The 19,490-nt window shown below is 37.3% G+C and overlaps 3 protein-coding genes across 30 annotated transcripts in view; 2 read left to right on the top strand and 1 right to left on the bottom strand.

Annotated features, from left to right (window-relative positions):
* The window catches only part of SUPT20H (SPT20 homolog, SAGA complex component), a gene marked incomplete at its 3' end in the record, with an annotated part of 39,210 nt that extends 27,936 nt beyond the window's left edge, over nt 1–11,274 (top strand). For 19 of the 25 annotated variants that reach the window (XM_082365349.1, XM_082365365.1, XM_082365366.1 and 16 more), the window contains 6 exons: nt 468–622; nt 2,929–2,984; nt 4,894–5,010; nt 8,370–8,475; nt 9,907–10,010; nt 10,773–11,274. In XM_082365349.1, coding sequence (XP_082221475.1) covers nt 468–622; nt 2,929–2,984; nt 4,894–5,010; nt 8,370–8,475; nt 9,907–10,010; nt 10,773–10,913 — 679 coding nt within the window. The remainder of the gene's footprint in view (nt 1–467; nt 623–2,928; nt 2,985–4,893; nt 5,011–8,369; nt 8,476–9,906; nt 10,011–10,772) is intronic. The other 6 variants (XM_082365361.1, XM_082365360.1, XM_082365359.1 and 3 more) reach the window with 1 other exon arrangement.
* EXOSC8 (exosome component 8) lies at nt 11,186–18,191 on the bottom strand. Its single transcript, XM_082365609.1, has 12 exons — nt 18,075–18,191; nt 17,497–17,705; nt 16,335–16,371; nt 16,024–16,087; nt 15,161–15,234; nt 14,049–14,094; nt 13,232–13,337; nt 13,098–13,143; nt 12,792–12,888; nt 12,370–12,490; nt 12,032–12,138; nt 11,186–11,402 (listed from the first exon to the last, which is right to left on the bottom strand). Exons 1-12 carry the CDS (start codon nt 18,171–18,173, stop codon nt 11,287–11,289), a joined length of 1,122 nt encoding a protein of 373 aa, XP_082221735.1. The 5' UTR covers nt 18,174–18,191; the 3' UTR covers nt 11,186–11,286.
* ALG5 (ALG5 dolichyl-phosphate beta-glucosyltransferase) overlaps nt 17,810–19,490 on the top strand; it is a 39,280-nt gene continuing 37,599 nt past the window's right edge. For 2 of the 4 annotated variants that reach the window (XM_082365657.1, XM_082365659.1), the window contains exon 1: nt 18,704–18,868. In XM_082365657.1, the coding sequence (XP_082221783.1) occupies nt 18,803–18,868 (66 nt within the window). In that variant the 5' untranslated portion in view covers nt 18,704–18,802. Of the gene's footprint in view, nt 18,002–18,703; nt 18,869–19,490 lie in introns of those variants that run through there. The other 2 variants (XM_082365660.1, XM_082365658.1) reach the window with 2 other exon arrangements.

Here is a 19,490-nt window from a genome sequence, read left to right as displayed (position 1 = left end):
ATATTATTGAAATTGAAAGAAAATAGTTTGTATTTGGATAGAAGCTATCTCAACAAGTATGTTTTAATTTTAGGTGATCAATCTATTACATGCACTAAGATGATGCTACTACACATTGACAGCGGCTTAGATTTTCCTGTTTATCCTCTGTTTTACCATCTTTTAAACCATTGATTAGGACATTACTCTTCCAAATTATATTTTAAATATACAGTACTTGATAAATATACAGTAAATATACAGTACTTGATAAATATACAGTACTTACTTGATAAATATACAGTACTTAATTTTAGCCAACCTTGCGGTCACTTTCTAGCAAAAAAATGAAACTAAGCCTCCAAACTGACATTTAAGACAGAAATAATCTGTGTTTGTTTAGTGGTTTGTTTTTTAATCCAAGGAATTATGTGGCTGATTTTCCCTTTTATAGTGCTAGTTTAATGCTTTGTCTTATTCTCCTGCAGTGGAGCTCAAGCTTTGATGAGTGGTTCAAACCCTATGCTGGGCTGTAACACTGGTGCCATAACTCCTGCAGGAATAAACTTGAGTGGCCTTCTACCCTCAGGAGGTCTGCTACCAAATGCATTGCCCAGTGCAATGCAGGCAGCTTCTCAAGCAGGTCAGAATATTAGAAATAATAACCTCTAATAAAATTAAAGTCCATGCTTATGTAAAAATGCCACTTTAATGATATTATTTAAACATTTAACATCCTTATTTTATGAAGTATTATGTCGGAAATATTTCCTTTCAAAAGCTTTAAGAGTTCTGGTATTTGAATTAAAAACCCATCTAGCTATGAACTTCTCTGTGAGGAAACTTGGTAAGCCTGTAAGTCTCTGCAAATTTTATCTTTACCTTCCAAAGATTATTATAAAAGTAACTTTTATAATTGTCAGTGTAGTCCTGTCCCAGGTAAAAGAAATGTATTTTGAAAACGTATGTGAGCAAGAAAAGCAACACAGCATGGCATTTAAAAGCCTCAGTTCTGGAGCCAGAATGCCTGATTTGAATCCTGCTTGTGCAGCTTACTCTAACTGTGTAATCATGACAAAGTTACCTTTGTGCCTCACTTTCTTCATAAATGTGGATAATAATAATACTTTATCTCATAGTTGTGAGGATTGAATGAACAAATACAGATGAGGTGCTTAAACTATGCCTGAGATGTGATAAACATTCAAAAATATTTGCTGTTATCATCATTAGTAGTAGTTTTCTTGCAGTAGTAGTAATAATTATAATTACGTATACTGGAAAAGAGTTTTAACAACTTGTGCTTTTTTTTTTAATTTACTAATTATTTGGTTGCATCAGGTCTTAGTTGCAGCAGGCGGGCCCCTTAGTTCTGGCATGCGAACTCTTAGTTGTAGCGTGCGTGTGGGATCTAGTTCCCCGACCAGGGATTGAACCCGGGCGCGGAGTCTTAACCACTGCGCCACCAGGGAAGTCCTGACTTGTGCCATTTTTTAATGCTCTTTAAGAGAATGTATTATATCTCAGAACAGTTCGATTTCTTACTACTGAGAAAAAAATTAACAGGAAAAGTAAACTCACCATAGTAAGAAAAACTTGTCCGAAACTTTCTATGAGTTAAGAGAAAGAGAACCCAAAGAATATAATTTAAACATGTTAATATATTGCTGTGATTTTCTAATTCTACCTCATATTCTTATTTTAATATGTATAAATATGCTGTAGTGACAGAAGCCCTGGAAATGGAATCAGTGTTGAATTTAGGATTTTATATTTACATATAATTCTACCAGTTACTTGTGGCTCCAAATGCTAACTGTGGGGTCTGAAAGCAGTCACTTAATTTTTTCCCCTTAGCCTCAGTTTCATCTGTTCTAAAATGGGAGTAAAAATTTCTAAATTCATTTGGTACTTATGAGAAATAAATGAAGTGATATGAAAGTGGCTTTAGAAAGCTATAAAGCATTATACATATGTCACCCACCTTTAAAGGGAGTTATGTCTTTTTTTTTTTTTTTTTTTAATGAGAATCCTGGAGGGAATATCAGTATTGTCACATTTTTATCTGATTATGCATTTTCCATTTCTTATACAAGACTTTCATACTGTCATCTGTGCATTATTTGCCCTGTATCTTTTTTAATACAATTATCTGCTTAGAGGACTAGATACATTTTTAACTAGTGTTCGAATTGGTATATTTAGTGAGGAAAATATATACAATACATACTTTGAGACTGGGATCAGCAAACTATAACCCACATCTAAGCTAAGAATAGTTTTACATTTTTTAAAGTTTGTTTTTTTAAAAAAAGACAAGGGAAAGAGTATATGAGAGTCTCTGTGTGGCCCACAAAGCCTACTGGAAGAGTTTGCCAACCCCTGCTTTATGATGTGCTCCATGTTGTGTCACAGATTTTGGGGAATAAGTTCAGAATTAACAGCGCATCGTTTCCTGACTTTCAGCTTGATCCTTACACACAAAATTCAGCAACATTCTTTAGCATTATTAATATTAGCATTTGTACTTTAAAAAACGGCACAGAGCACACTGCTTCTCAGAGATAGGGTTATTATCATATGCTGTTTAGCACTGAGGAATATAAATAGATGCCAGTCCCTGAAATGTATTTGCACAACAGTGATAGTTTTATTATATTTATGGTGTTTGCATACTGCTAGATTACTTTTCCAGCCAACAGTCAAAATAGTTATAAAGAAGTCTCAGTTTCTGAAATACAGATTATAGTGTACATCTGGTGCTCACATCTTTGGTATTGATGAAAATAGGGGGTTTTTTGCTTATAAGAAATTTTTAAAGTATAGAAAATAAGCACATCTGTGCAGGAAGTACTTAAAGTATTATATTTTTATATCCTAAAGTATAAAATACTTACAAGTATAATAAAGTTTTAATTCCCTGTTTTAACCATGAGTTTTATTTAATAGGTGTTCCATTTGGTTTAAAAAATACTTCAAGTCTCAGGCCCTTAAATCTACTCCAGGTAAACCTGAAACACTGCTTTTTATTAAAGTTTTTATAGTTTTTGTTTGTTTGTTTTTAACCATGTAAGTTTGTACATATCAGCATTTGAAGTCTTGAGGTTGTCCAGAATCTTCTAAGGGTGTGGTTACCTTTGCATGTTCAAGTAGATAAGGGGAAAGAATTGGTATCCTATGTACTGCACTTTCATCGGCTCTGGCACCACTGCCGAATCAAGAACTAGTTCCAGAGGGGAGAGTTGACAACTGCCAAGGAAAATAACTTGCCTACAATAGTAGCAGCAGGTATACTTAGAAATAATTTCTCTCTTAACAGACTTTTATGTATGCATGTAGGTATTGCTGTTTGCTTATAGTAGATTTTCTGTGTGAATAGAAAGTTTTAAAATTAGGTATGTGTGTTCTTTTCCTGAGGAGAATATGACTTCGTGGCACAGTGCCAGGCACCTAGTAGTCAGTCAATAAATGTTTGTTAGATTACAGTTTGTGTCTAGTAGTGAGACTTTTCTTAACACATTTTATCAATGTTAACATATAAAGAGATTGTAGGTAAAGAATTTAGTACATGTTGTGAACTTATAATATTCTGAGTGTTATGCTAAGTCCTTTAAGGATGGAGTTCAGTATTAAGCTAGTAGGTTGGAAAATGGATGGGATTATCTACAGAGAATTTTTAGAAAAGGTAGACATAAATATAAAGATTTGGAGACAAAGAATGGCAGAGTTATGAATTATTGGGAAATAACAATAACAAACAGATCAACCCAACCTGATACTCAGAAGTAATAAATCAGGAAATACATTTAGAACTAAATCTTAAAACTTATTTCCTGTACACAATATGCAAACAGTGTCAGTATTTACAGACTAATTGAAGAATAATCTAACTGTGATATGGACATATTGGTTTATTTAGCCAACTTTTCTGCACTTTGCTGTCGGAATTTCTACAAGGATCAGTCTCAGTGTTAAGAGGAGTGGGATTCCTTAATAGCACTGATAATAAGGATTAAGGGCAAAGCCACCTTATAAATTATATTTTGCAACATTTATTACTATCTAACTAATTGAGGAAGAAACACTTGACCTGTGCTTTGTCCAGGTTTACCTAACAGTGAGCTGTGCTGAGTGTAGAGCTTCTGACCTGAGACACCTTTTTTGACTATATAGACCTAAGAGTTCTGTATTTGATATTTGCTTGGACTTTCCCACAAAACTTCAAAGTGCTTTTAACTTAAACTCCTGTAGAATAACATGGAAAAACCATTTGTTTCCTGATGCATTTGGAATGCATAGTTTTAGTTTTTAGTGTGGAGTTTCTGGATGCTTCTTTTTTTTAAGTTTGTTTGTTTTTTTTTTTTTTAATTAATTTAGATTCAGAATGACAGAGCAAGTAATGTCTCCAAACTAAATAAGGACATCTAATGCATTTCCTTTTCAGCTTTGGAATTCCTAGCTATGTTATATAAAAATCCATGCATTTCTGGTTTAGGGCAAAGCTAGACCAAATTTAGGAGACGAGTTTTCTTAATATATATCTCTGATTATCACTAGCTTCTTGTTTATACTTCCAAATGCATTTAATGCTGTTTTGTGTTGATGTATAAAAGGACTTAAATAAAAGCAGTATGTATATTTGGATAGCTAACTATTAACTTGAAGCAGAAAGACTTACATTGGAGATTACTAACATATTTGAGAGCCAAAGTAACAGCACTTAAAAATTGTGTTTAAAGCGATTTGTTCCTTTTTTTTAAGGGCAGGAATCTTGTTTTGTTTCCATTTTTGTTCACCTGTTTCCTCAGTCCCTGGAAGAATGCCTGACACATAGTGAATGCTCCAGAAATGTTTGTAGAATAAAGAAATTTAATCTGAAATCGGCTAATTAATTCTTGCTTAAATACTTAATAGCTTCCAGGTGGCTCGCTCATTTTTAACACACTGCAGCAGCAGCAGCAGCTTTCTCAGTTTACACCACAGCAACCTCAGCAACCCACAACTTCTAGTCCTCAACAGCCAGGGGAGCAGGTACGTCCTTTCTTCCATATGCTTTGTATCATAGAATTATAACCTTTTTTGGTATATGCCAAGCATATTTCAAGTGTTTTTATTTAGATTGTTTGAACCAACTTTTCATATGCGGTTTTTCTTTATTAACAATAGCAGCTATCAGTTATTGGGTGCCTATTTCTAATTCTCACAACAGCCATACTTGAATAGGTGATGTCACTTCCATCTTGAATAGTCTGAAATAGATTCAGGTGACTAACTTGCTCACAACCATACATCGAGTGGCAGAGCAGGGATTCAAGTCCAGGTCTTTCTTTCTCTATAGGCCATGTATTTTCGACCCCTTCATCATCCTGCTTTTGACAGTATTTTGTCTCTTATTAGAAAAGAGATGTTCTTTTTATCTTGAAGCATAGAACAGAGCGAAGATAGACAAAAACAAATACTTTGTATATTGCCAAACAAAATGAAATTGAACAAGAACTACAGTAAATTAAAGTAGTAGAAGGACCTTCAGGTTTTTCTGAACCTTTGCTGCACTTCGGAATCATCTGGGAAACTAAAAATTACTGATTGCTGAGTCCCACCCTCATCGTTTCTCTTAGTTCACAATTAAATATATATAATGTTCACTATCAGTCCTTCCACCAAAGATTCCCCAGTCAAATCTTGATTGGATAATGCTCATCCTCTATTAGATTTCTCAGGAAGGGCACATTTAAAACTATTTTTCTTTATTAACACATGAAGGATTACTTGGCTGGATATAAAATTCTTGATTTGCACTTTCTTTACAAAATTGTAAAATACTGTACCATAAAATTTACCATCTTAAGCATTTCTAAATATGCAGTTTAGTAGCATTAAGTATATTCATATTGTTGTGCAGCCAATCTCCAGAACTTTTTCATCTTGCAAAAGTGAAACTCTATACCCATTAAACAACTCCTTATTTCCCCCTCCTTCTAGCCAACTTTCTGTTTCTGTGAGTTTGACTACTCCAGGCACCTCATATAAGTGAAATTATACAGTATTTGTCTATTTGTGACTGACCTGTTTAATTTAGCATAATACCCGAAAGGTTCATCCATGTTGTAGCATGTGTCAGAAATTCCTTTTTAAGGCTGAATAGTATTTCACTGTATTTATATATCACATTTTGTTTATCCATTTATCCATCGATGGACATTTGGATTGCTTCCATCTTTTGATGGAAGTCTGAGGTTTTTTTTTTTTGTTTTTTTTTTTTTTTAATGAATTGTGCTTTAGGTATTATGTCTGAGAACTCCTCACCTAGCCCTAGGCCCAAAAGTTTTTTTTTTATAGTTTCCATTTAAATCTATGATCCATTTTCAGTTGATTTTTATAAAAGGTGTGAGACTTTGGTCCAGGTTCATTTTATGGGGTGATATGGATGTCCATTTGCTCCAGCACCATTTGTTAGAAAAGCCATCCCCCTCAACTGAATTACTTTTGCACCTTTGTCAAAGGTCAGTTGGCTGTGTTTGTGTGGCTCTATTTCTGTATTCTCTACTCTGTTTCACCCATCTATGTATTAATATCTGTCACTCTGTTAGTACCATACTGTTGTGATCACTGTAGACTATGTATATATATACACACACACATACATATATATATACATACATACACATATATATATATATATACACACACATACACATACATATAGTAAGTCTTAAAATCAGACACAGTGATTCCTCCCATGTTATCCTTCTTTTTCAAAATTCTTTAGCTGTTCTAGATCCTTTGCCTTTCCTTATGAATTTTAAAATCATCTATATCTACAGAAGACTTTGCTGGGATTTTTAAAGGAATTGAGTTAAACCTAAAGGTCATTTTGGGAAAGGCTTACCATGTTTACTATGTGAGTTTTCTAGTCCATGAACACAGTATGTCTCTATCTAGGCTAAAATCAGCTAGTTTTCAGCATACAAAACCTATATGTTTCATAGATTTACACCTAAGTTTCTTTCCTTCTTTCTTTCTCTTTCTTTCCCTTCCTTCCTTCATTTCTTTCTCCCTCCCTCCCTCCCTTCCTTTTTTTTCCCGTTCTTGGGAAATTGTTAATGGTATTGTTTTTAATTTTGTTTTCTACATGTTCATTGCTAGTATACAGAATTGGTTTTTGTATGTTGATCTTGTGTTCTGCAATCTTACTGACCTCACTTATTTGTTCTAGAAGTTTTTTTGTAGATTCATTAGGGTGTTTTTTCCTAGTCAGTGCCATTTGCAAATAAGGGCAGGTATTTTTTCTTTTTACTCTATATGTGTTTTTGTTTCCTTTTCTTGAATGTGCTCACTAGAAGTTCTAGTACTATGTTGCAAACAGTGTTTTAAGCTTTAAAAACATGTTCTGATGAAGCTTTATAGAAGCAATATTGAAAAAACAAACACCCCTATCAAAAAATGGGCAGGCCTAAATAGATGAAAAGGGAGTCCTCTTGCACTGCTGGTGGAAATGTAAATTGGTGCAGCCACTATGGAGAACAGTATGGAGGTTCCTTTAAAAACTAAAACCCAAGCTGCCACACGATCCAGCACTCCCATTCCTGGGTATATATCCAGAAAAGATGAAAACTAATTTGAAAAAGATACATGCCACCCCCATGTTCATAGCAGCACTGTTTATAATAGCCAAGACAGAAACAACCCAACTGCCATCAACAGATGATTGGCTTAAGAAGATGTGGTATATATATACAGTGGAATATTAGCCATAGAAAGAATGAAATATTGCCATTTACAGCAATGTGGATGGACCTAGAGAATATCAAACTAAGCGAACTAAGTCAGACAGAGCAAGACTAATGTTTTATGATATCACTTATACGTTGAATCTAAAAAATAATACAAGTGAATCTATATACCAAACAGAAACAGACCCACAAAGACATAGAAAACAAACGTATGGTTACCATGTTGCAGGGGCGCTTAAATTAGGAGTATGGGATTAACAGATACAGACTATTATAGAGAAAACCGATAAGCAACAAGGATTTAACATATAGCACAGGGAACTACCTTCAATATCTTGTAATAACCTATAAGGGAAAATAATTGAAAAATATGTGTGTGTATATATATACAACTGAATTACTTTGCTCTGTACCTGAAACTAACACGATATTGCAAATCAACTATACTTCAATAAAAAAAAAAGTTCTGATGAAGCTTTATAGAAGCCTTAGTAATTATTTTTAATACAGAATCAGTTCTGAAAATTAGGTTTTATTTTCTTGCTTTCAAAATACCATAAGCTTATTCTTGCTAATTCTAAATACCTTTGACGTCTTTTCCACCAATCCAAAATTGTTTTTATTTTTGTACAAGTCACGTATTATTTTTTTATTCAGGGTTCTGAACAAAGTTGCACCAGTCAGGAACAGGCCTTACCTGCTCAGCACACTGCAGTTATTAACCTTGCTGGAGTAGGAAGTTACATGCAGTCACAGGCAGCTGGTTGGTATCTTCATAACTAAATATGTTGAATTTATTTAAAGTATCTAATCTATTTGGGATCTCACCATTTTAACTATTTTCCTTGTGCAGTTACAAGGAAAAAGTTTAGTTGTATTTAATGTGTGAACTATTAAATTGATTAATTGACGGCACTCAGATTTTTTTCATTATTTTGATAATTGATTAAAGTGCTTTGACCTACATATATTAACAGGAGTTAATGTTTTCCTCATGTTAAATTTTGTTGGGAAAATTTTACAGTTACCCAGCTTACTAGGAAGCTTCTAAAGCTGTTAGCTCTTTATTTTTCCTGGGTTATTGAGACTGCATTTTTCTAGATTGCACAATCTTTTGTCTCATTCCAGTGGCTTGTAGTTGTATGAATTAGGACTTAATAGTCAAGTAGCTTAGCTTCTGTAAGACACTTGTAAAAAAATGCGATTGTACTAAATGATTGCTCACCACTTCTAGTAATAAATGGTGCACCAAAGATACACCTTTAATGAAGATTATTTCATCAATTGAAGATAGCAATTATAACTACATTTAATTAAAATCAAGAAGCCACATGTATAAGAAAACTGAGATACTGTTTGAGGATTAATGAGTGAACATGTTAACATTTTGAATTATCACTGGGCTTACTATGATGCCTTTAGAATCCGGTATAATTCCCAGTGTCCGAATTTGGAATAATTTATGTAAAGTTCTAATTTAGAGGCAGTGAATTTCCACATGGAAATTTATTAGTATAAACTTTTACCCCACAAGCTATTTTTTCCTAAAATAGCTGTAGTATAATTTAGTGGAAAGAACTGTAGGCTGAAAAATGAGAATGTTCCTAGCTCCAGACGTGCCACTAATTACCTTTAAGTGAGTCACTCAAACGATCCAGGTCTGAAATGTCCTCAACTGAGCAGTGAGAGAGTTGAACTTATCCCTCATCTCACTCAGCTCTAAAAGGGTTCACCACCTTTGTTGCTAATAGTGTAGTCTGACATTCATTGTAACATCTTTTAGCACTTGTCTACCAGTTTTGTCCTTATGGTAATTTGGATTTCTCCCACTCCATTTCCTACTTGATTGGTTGTATTTTAAAACAGCATACTGTATTCAACATTTTGCTAGAAAGCCTTCTCAACAAAATAGCACTAGTATCAAGTTTCATTGAGATGTAAGAAAAGAGAGGGATACAGTGCTTTGGCCGACATGCTCTCCCTTCTCTTCCATGTCCAGGAAGTTCTATCATCAATGGTACCCTCAACTAACAGGAGTCTGTACTAAATTTATTCTGAAATGTCTGTGATTTGATAACTTAAGATTAATCATACTGATACTTTTCTATTATTTCATTTTCTGTGTTGTCCTTTTCTAACCCTGGTAGCTTTCAAACTTTTTGACTGGCCTGCTTTCCCCTTCTCCTCTCTGTAGTGTTGTCTCAGCTTGGCTCTGCCGAGAACAGACCTGAGCAAAGCCTTCCTCAGCAGAGATTCCAGCTCTCCTCTGCCTTTCAACAGCAGCAGCAACAGATCCAAGTAATCCAGCAACTTCACTCTGGTTACATTTTTAAAGATACTCTGCTCCAAAAGTACTTCAAAATACCTTACTTTAGTTTTATGTTACTGTCTTTTAAGACTATACAGTAATTGGTAAATAATTTAGCAAATTTTATTTAAAAGTCTGACAACTTTAGCCAGTGAACTTGGAGCACTGAATATTTTGTACATTTAAGTCATACTCTTTTCCTAATTTAAAATCTTTCCTGAAGTGCTGGTGGCACATTAACATACATTTTTATAAGTTTCAGTACATTTTGAAATAGTTAGTTGTAAGTGCCAATGGTTAACTTTTTAATACTGTACTGCAGACAAAGGCAAGTATACCAGTGTTCCTATTTGTAAATGTCATACCTGTTTTAGAAGAATGTTGTTCCATTATTCTAGAAGTCAGCATATTATAGTTGACTTTCTTTAATTTGCAGGGTGGTTTTATATTGCTATAAACTATCATACAACAAAATGGTAACTGAAGTTGCTGAGTTACTGCAATATAGACTGGCCAGGCAAAGTAACAGAAATACTTTTGAAGTTTACCAAGAGCCATTTTTAAAGCCCGCAGCAGGCTTCTGTGCCACTGGTGCTGTTTGACTGTGCATTGTCCTGATGTGGTATAGTCCTTTTTTGTTACCTTGGTGCTTTCTCCCTTTCAGTTTTGTTGTTTTCATCACTCTCAGGAAAAGCATCTTTCCACACCTGCCTACCTTGAACCTAACTTGGTTTCTCCCCTCTGCTTTGCAGCAGCTGCGGTTCTTGCAGCATCAGATGGCTATGGCGGCGGCGGCAGCAGCACAGACAGCTCAGCTACATCGGCATCGGCATACAGGCAGCCAGTCAAGAAGTAAAACGAAGAGAGGCACGCCAACCACTCCAAAATTCTGAGTCTTGCATTATTTTCTTTCTTTTTAAAAACGTAAGAGCATTGAATCAAAAGGATTCTGAGTTTCTACTTCGTTTTTGTTTTTTAACATGTGTCAGTATTTTACATTGCTAGATATACAAACTTTATACAGAAGCACAACCCTATGATTTTTAAATAAAAACAGGGAAATGGTTTAACGAACCATTAGGGTGGGTTTGCCTAAGTCATTGCTTTTTAAAAACGGTTTCACTGTACATAATACAGAAGTGACCTAAGAAATACTAGAAACATCTTTCAGAAGAATGTAGTTTGATATTTATTTAGTATAAAAGGTTTGTGCACAGTGTAACAAATACAGTTTTTACAAATCTGTTTTGAAAATGTGGTGGTTGTTTATTTGGGTTTCATACTCTTAAATACTTCATCCATCAGTTTTTTTACTTCTTTGTGTCTTGTAACTGCTCGGCTCATACAATCTTGAAGTTTAGCTCCAGTCAGTCCACTTCCACCTGAAAAATTATTGTGCCAACACTTTTTACATGATCTACATCATGTCAAGTTATTGACATAAAACAAAAAAAGTGAATATAAACCAGTGGTGTGGTCTCAAGATTTGCAGGTTATGTTTTAACAAGACCTCCTGAAGTTTAAGAATCACTGACAGGGCTTCCCTGGTGGCGCAGTGGTTGAGAATCTGCCTGCCAATGCAGAGGACACGGGTTCGAGCCCTGGTCTGGGAAGATCCCACATGCCGCGGAGCAACTAGGTCCGTGAGCCACAATTACTGAGCCTGCGCGTCTGGAGCCTGTGCTCCGCAACAAGAGAGGCCGCGACAGTGAGAGGCCCGTGCACCGCGATGAAGAGTGGCCCCCACTTGCTGCAACTAGAGAAAGCCCTCGCACAGAAACGAAGACCCAACACAGCCATGAATAGATAAATAAAAAAAATTAAAAAAAAAAATCACTGACATACAATATAAAAATGCAAGGCATCTGAAGTAACAAAGAAACCATAGTAAATTTACATTACGTAAACCAGTAAAACATCCCACATTCCATTTGGCCCTCCCTAATATAAAGAAGCTCATGCTGAGTTTTCATCTACATGTTTAGTACTGCAATGGAAGGAAAGTGCGTGCCTGGTTTGTGAAGACAACATAGCTTGCCTTCCTCGTCCATTACTACTGTTAAGGTTCCAGTTGCCAGGTTTTCCTCCTCTTCAGTAGGGTCAACTATAAGCAGAGTGCTATTTTAAAAATAAAATAAAAAAAATAAATTATCAACCCATGGGACAAATTTTATTTTAGAAAAAAGTACAAATGAAACTCACTACCTGCATTTTAGCTTAAGTAAGGAGCTAGACAGAACTAGTAGAAACCAGAAAAGTTAATAGCAACCTGAAATTCTACTACTTGTAAGAATCTTTGTCCTCCCTTCAATTAAATATACAACCTTTTAATACATCTGATTAACTTACTCATCAAACACAGCAAAGGAAGTTGCAACTGGATGAGTTCTAATATTCAAATAACTTTTCTTCTTTAAATTAACTTCTGCTAAAGCAGTTTCTTCATTTATAGTTACTTCAGGCAACTGTACTAGAAAAAGGCGAATATGTAAAGTCAGTCTCTCACTCTAGTGAAAAACAAAAAGGCATTCTGTGCTTCATTAATTCACTTTTCCCTCTATTTAACTTGTCCAGTATTATTTTTTAAAAAATATATCTTAGGACAATTAAGGCAAACACAGTAGATACAAACATGTTTTTCTTTAATTTAGAAACACATGAATGATAGGTAAGTCTTAACAAAAACCTTTAAAAATTTATTGAGAAATTTTACCAAAATGGAACATTCTAACACATAAGTAGGAACATTCCCTTTTACTAAGGTTGCTTACCATTTTTCAAAGCTGCTAACAAAGCAAAGGTGCAAGCATCCAAAATGTTTCCATCATGGTTGAGGCAAATGAGATCACAGTATAGAACCCAAGCAAGCTAAAATAGAGTTTACACAAAGTGGAAATTAAAGCCTTCTGATTGCTATAACGTGGTATTTGTTTCTACTTACAAACCACACCCTTGGCTAGACAATCAAGATAACCTTCAAGGCTCAGAAACTTTAAAAAAAAAAAAAAAATTAAATTTCCCCCACAAAAAAACATTTCAGAATTAATAAAAGTTCATAGCTTCTTTATTCCTCTTACCTTTCCTGGAGAGATACATAAGTCCTCTTTCTGAATTACCTGTGAACTTGATTTGAAGACATAGAACACAGTAAATGAAAGTTCAAAAACTCTCTAAAATGAATGGTATTCACATTTTATCATGATGATCTTACTTTTCAATGACATCTGCAATGAACTGGCTAGCCACCTGGGCCTCTTCTCCAGGAGGTCCAGACCGAAATCTCCAGGAACACAGAGGTGATAGATCCACATTAGGAACTGAAAGAAACTGCAGCTATGAACCAAATTTCACCTCTCGTTTAGTTTTAAAGATAATTATCAATCCACAGCAAAGACAACTGTAGGCATAGATAGGCTTTCCAAGTGGAAAGCATTGTAACACATCAATCATATTCTTTTTCATCTTTGTGAGAATCTTATGCTTAGATAAAATTTATTTTTTCCCACACAAATAACCGCCCAGCCAAAAAAAAAACGTGTGTTTAAGAAACAGCCTCAATCCTAAATTATTCATGAAAGTTTCCAGGTTTCTTTCAAAATACCCCAATCTGTAACAGTAGATAGCCCCTCCAGTCATACCAACTGTTCTGCATTTTTAAAATGTTGGTTCCTACCATAAAGAAAAGATGGTCCAAATTAAGAAAAAAAACCACATAGTGGTATAAAGGAAAATTCTTTATGGAAACAGAAAAGTTTGCAATTACAGCCCTTTGCCTAAGAGAATCTATTTTCTTGGTTGATGACATCTGTATAAACCAAAAGTGATCAAACAAGTTTGATAAAAGGTATTTACAAAATTCTGTATCTTGCTATTATGCTATCTTCTAACATAAACATACACAAAACTTTTCAGGGACGTCTGAAGCTTATGAATAATTTTCTTCAACTCACCTACTAAGATTTAACTATAATAATAGTATTAACTGTCTTAAAGTATTTGTATTAAATTTATGAAGCCATTTAACTTACCAATATATCCTTTATCAGGGGCATCTGTTGGTGGTGCTCCAAATTCCTACAGAAGCAGACAAATGTTTCCTATGAAAGAAGCTACTAAAAAATTGTGAAGAAGTCAGTTATGGAAGGCTCTACCAAAGACCATCTTAGCTAGTTAACTACATCATGAGCATCTACTGTGAAGATGAACTTGGGAACGTATGTCAGGGGCTCTAGGAACACTGGACCACTCCTCACTAGCTCTGCAAGGCAAGAAGGCAGCTGATGGTAGTGCTACTCATCAAAATTACTTGGGGCTCTTTAGATTTCTGTCCCACCCTCTCTTTCATTTATTCAGTAGCCAAGAATCTGAATTTAAACCCCAGGTGATACTGACACAGTCCGATTTAGGAATTGATGGTATAATGGTCAAGAGCAAAAGCCCTGGAATTACCGACCTGGTTCAAAAGTCAGACCCACACCTTTTGGCTGAGAGACTTTGGGCCAGTTATTGAAAGAACTTAGGTTAAGTAACTCAGAGTTCAGTGTAGTCAAAAAAGCAGAGGCTTTGGAGTCAGTTATGTCTAAGTTCTATTTATGAGCCTTATGTTCCTGGACAAGTTACTGAACGTCATGTAAAATAGGAAATGAAGAGAGAAATACTTCAAATGATTATTCTGAGGATTAAACTGGATAATTCTGTATAACACCTAACATAAGGTACCTGGAACATAGCAAATACTCAGTAAATAGTAGCTATTATTCCCTCAAGCTTTTCTTTTGAGCAATTTCTACACATTTGCACAGATTAAATGGCATCACTAGATAAAAATATGTCACCAAAAATCTCTCAATTTCTCAAATTACAACCAAATTCTTTAAAAAGTAAAGGTGGTGAGGATTTTTTTAAATTGTTCCATTTCAGCACATTTGAGAATGTTCATAAATTGTAATTAAGAGCCATTAAACTTGGGTTGTATTATCTAAAACTCAAAGGTGAAAACTTCGGAAATGAAAACAAATACTAAAAAACTGACACCTGATTGCCTAATCAACAGCAGAACTATAGGTGTATATTACAATCTAATAAATATATGAAGCTAATTTAGTAACTCAAATCTTAGTAATATATACAGTAAACCTACCGCTTTAATTCCACAAATTACTGTAGTATTTCCCAGCTTCACTAAAGAAGAACCATCTGCAGTACCAATTGAACCTGAAAAGGTAAGTATTTAAACAAAATGAAAATGTGTTTTCGTCTTCTACATGATTTTATCTTGCTACAAATCTAAGTTGTTTATGAAAATTTATTCCTTGCTTGAGTCTTTTTAAAATTACAGTTGACCCCTGAGCAACATGGGTTTGAAATGCACCCGTCCACCTATATACAAGGATTATTTCCAATAAATATTACCACAGTATTACACGATCCACAGTTGGTTGAGTCTGAGGATGCAGAGCCTCGGTTACGGAGCACCGATCCATAACTGTAAAATTACGCTCAGATTTCTGACTGTGCGAGGGCCGGCGCCCCAACCCCCTCATCGTTCAAGGGACAGCCGCACCTGTCTAAGGATTGTTCATTGTCCCTGAAGTGAGTTAATCATTTGTTGTTCAATCACAGGGCTGTTACAAAGATTTAAATCTCTTGACACAAAATCACTGTAATCCCTTAGACACGGTAGAATTTGTCTGAAATACTGTTTAAATGGCTCAGAGGCTACAACTTGGGAATGTCATATAGGTAAAATTGGGAAATTCCATGTTTGCAACAGAAGGTTTAATAAATGTAAGATATATAAGAAAACCATGTCTTAGAAGTTCTGAACGGAGGAAGGCAGGAAAACACTTTACAGTTACTTTAAAATTTAACATGAGCATAACAACTGAGAGGACAGTGAGTTTAAAAAAACTTTACAAAGAAAAATTTACTTTAAAAAAAAACTTATATTTTCAGAACTGAAGCAACTTCAACATTCTATTTTAGAACTCAAAATACCCTCACCTATGTTGACAGTTGTGGTTCTGAATTCACCAAGTTCTCTTCCATCAGGACGGCAATTCTCTTTCTAAATAAATATATTAAAGTAGATTACATCTACAAGTATATTTTACACACACCAGTGAAAATACACTGAACCTCGTTAATTCAAATTAATTTGAATTACTTGAAAATTGTCTTCTAAAAACAGGTATAACTGTCGTATGACATATTAGTTTAGGTGTGCAATGTAATGATTGATATTTGTATTTATGGAAAAAGCACATGATATCATTATCAAAAGGCAAAAAATGTACATAACCACCTTTACTTACCAAAAATCTCCTGTAATACTCCAGAGGTTCCACAGTTCTGAAACACATGTTAAAGATGAGATAAATTAGTAAATCAATATAAATCCAGAAACTGGCAAAAGTCTTAATAGTGTGGTGATGGAGCAGAAATCTCCAAAATTTGTAACTAAGTTTCTTTCAGGAATTCTAACGTTTATGTTGCCACGTGTTGCTAATTATAAAAATTAGATACCTTTGCAATAACCATACTCAAAGGCTGTCCTTAATTTTGCTGTAAACAAGTATAGGTTTGGAGCCCAAAACCCTAGGGCATCTTTAGAAGAGGATTAATACAGGTGTGAAAATAACATCACTCTCACTCTGAAGCAGGGATTCTTGGTGGGCAGGAAAAAAAGTTAACATATTTGTTTTCACTATCCAGTGACTGAAATTTAGCATACTCTTCAATTATGACCGTTGGCAATAAACCATTATAATATTAGCCGTACCTGCGACTTTAACAACCACAGAGAGTAAATGTTTTCGTTTTTACTTTAGAGTTGTCGAAGGTACCTGTAAGAATCCTCGTTACTTCGAAATTCCAGGAGTTAGTTACTAGGCTCCCCAGGAGATCTTAATTAAGAAAGTTAATTCTAAAATAGATGTATATCTCATTATATCATAAACTTGGAATTTATACAAACAGATAACTGTTTCAGTACAATTGGTTTCCTTTGGAATCTTATTTGTTTTATTTATTTAAAACTGGACTCAGAACGAAAATCTACAGGCTTCTCCAAAGCGGCAGCAAAAACGCTTAAGTAAAACCTTCCGAACGAGGAACAACGTTTTTAGAAATAAGTTTCAAGGGAGAGGGAGAGCAGTGTCGCAGGTGGTTCTAACAGAACACTTTCACGAAGTTACAACTGCTCCCCTGGGGCTGCAGGTCCACTACACACCAAGCCACAGCGCTCGCAGCGGGTACCGAGCTCAACACAGCCCCTTCCAGCGCTCGCCTCCCCGGCGGGAAGACGCCCCCTTTCCTTTCACTACGACCACCTCCAGTCCTCCCGCCCGCCGCCCGCTTCCGTGGTGGAAAGAAGTGGGAACCAGGTAGGGGGGTCTCCCGGTGAGAAAATTCCGGGTAACGAGAGCCGCCAACCGGCACGGTACGAACTCGAGCCCGCCAGCCTCCCCCACTCACTTGAACCCCGCAGCCATCTTCCGCCCGCGGGTCTGCGTCTGGGCGTCTGCGTCTGCGCGTCTGCGCGTCTGCGTCTGCGTCTTACGTCTGCGCCTGCGCCTGCGCGCGCGCCGCCGCCGCCTGGGTAGCACCGCCCCTTCCGCCGGCTCTGCGGCGCCGCTTCGCACTTTCAGTACTGACACCTGCGCCCTTCTTCCGCTGCCGGATAGCTAGAAGGCAGGGTGGAGTGGGCGGAGCGGGCGGCGTGGGGACGGTTTCCAGCCTGCCTTTGCTTAGACTTCCCCTAGCCAGATGCCCCTCGAGGTTTCCTAGACTTTGACGCGTATTGACGAATCGGCTATTACAGAAGTGATGAGTGCCTGTTTAGAGACGGGTGGTTGAAGAGTTTCAGAGAAAACCGACCTTATATAAAGCAAAGAATCAAGTGTTGAATGTGGAGCATAATTCCAATGTTTCAGGGTCCCGCCTCCTTCTTATTCTGGGCCCTGGGCTTGCCTTCTCCCAGGTAAAAGCCTCCCTGCTCCAGCACCGAAGAATTACGTAAATTTTCTGTGCCCTCGTTTTCCGCATCAGGTTACCTTTACAGGTGCCGGGAGCGGGCTCCAAAGGAGCAGCTTTTGTTGTAGCCTGTGTCGTGGCTCAAGACCTCCATCTCCCTCGTGTAAAATACAGGGCATCCAATTCAGTTTGAATGTCAGATAAACAAAGAGTATACCCAAAATAGTTCGTGTTATTGTTACCAGAAGCTGGGGGAGAACTGGGAAAGTTTTAGAAATAGATGGTGGTGATGGTTGCAGGAAATTGTGAATGCAGTTTCTGCCACTGTAGTGTACACATAAAGTGGTTAAAATGGGAAATTTTATGTTTTATCACAGTTTTAAAAAATTAGTGTAATATACCAAAAACAAATGGGTGGGTTATATGGTGTGTTTTATTTTAATAATGCTGTTAAAAAACGATTCGTTGCCTATGTGAAATTCAACTTATGTGGACATCCTGAATTTGTACTTGCCAATTCTGGCAACCTTAACTACGGTGGAACAGAGCGCCTGCCCCCCGCCCTCCCCAAAACGGACTGAGCGCCTCCCATACAACTACATATTCTTCGCCTCGCCGCGCGGAGGCGCTGTGGGCGGCGCGGGCTCCCGGGTCGTGGCCGAGTCTGGCCGCGCGGCGGCGCTGTGGGCGGCGGGCGCCCGGCCGGCCGGGTCTCTCTGCGGGTGGGAGGCGGGGCTGCGCGGCCGCACTTCCGCATGTGTGTAGGCGCGGGATAGGGCGGGCGGCGGCGGCGGCGCCGGCATGGAGGATGGTTCCGCTCCTGCTGCAGCTGGCGTTGCTCGGCGCGGCGCTGGCGGCCGTAGCCCTGATTCTGGTGAGGAGAGGGGTTGGGGACCGACGCGGGCCTGGGCTCACTGCTCTCCGGGAGACTCGGCCCCCAGGCATCCTCTCCTCCGCGCTGCCGGCTCTTGGGCGTGTCCCTTACACCATACTTCCATCTGAGCCTTGACCCCAGAATTTCCTCTGTTAGAATTTCACACCCCCTTTCTTCCGTTCTTTATGTTTACTTTAGAGCTTTATATCCCTGCGTGCCCAGAGCCTAGTACTTGTGTTTACTGGGACATGCCCACCCTGTCTTATGTCACCCCCTGGTCCCCGGACTCTGCCCACCCGCCCTCTCAGCCTCGACCTCTCCAGGATTTCCTCCCGGGTCTGCAATCGCTGTAGTTCTGGCCCCATCGGGGAGGTCTTGAGCCCCCAGAAAGTGCTTTCTAGACACTCCCTTTCCTGGTGTAGTTAAGCAAATAGAAAGTGTTGATAGCACTGACAAGAGCCATCTGTTACAGATTGGATAAATCAGCGGATCAGGAAGACCCACTAGGGACATAGGAAGACCAAGATAGACAAGGCCTGGTGTTACCGTATGCCTGGGGGTCGTTATGTCCTAGAATTCAACACCCTAAGCTTGCTGCCTCTAAAAGAGACAGTACAGGGGA

This window comes from Balaenoptera borealis (assembly GCF_965194805.1).
Source record: "Balaenoptera borealis genome assembly, chromosome: 18".
NCBI classification, from domain to species: Eukaryota; Metazoa; Chordata; class Mammalia; order Artiodactyla; family Balaenopteridae; genus Balaenoptera; species Balaenoptera borealis.
The sequence above is the reverse complement of the archived record's forward strand: the minus strand, read 5'-3'. Positions and strand labels throughout refer to the sequence as shown.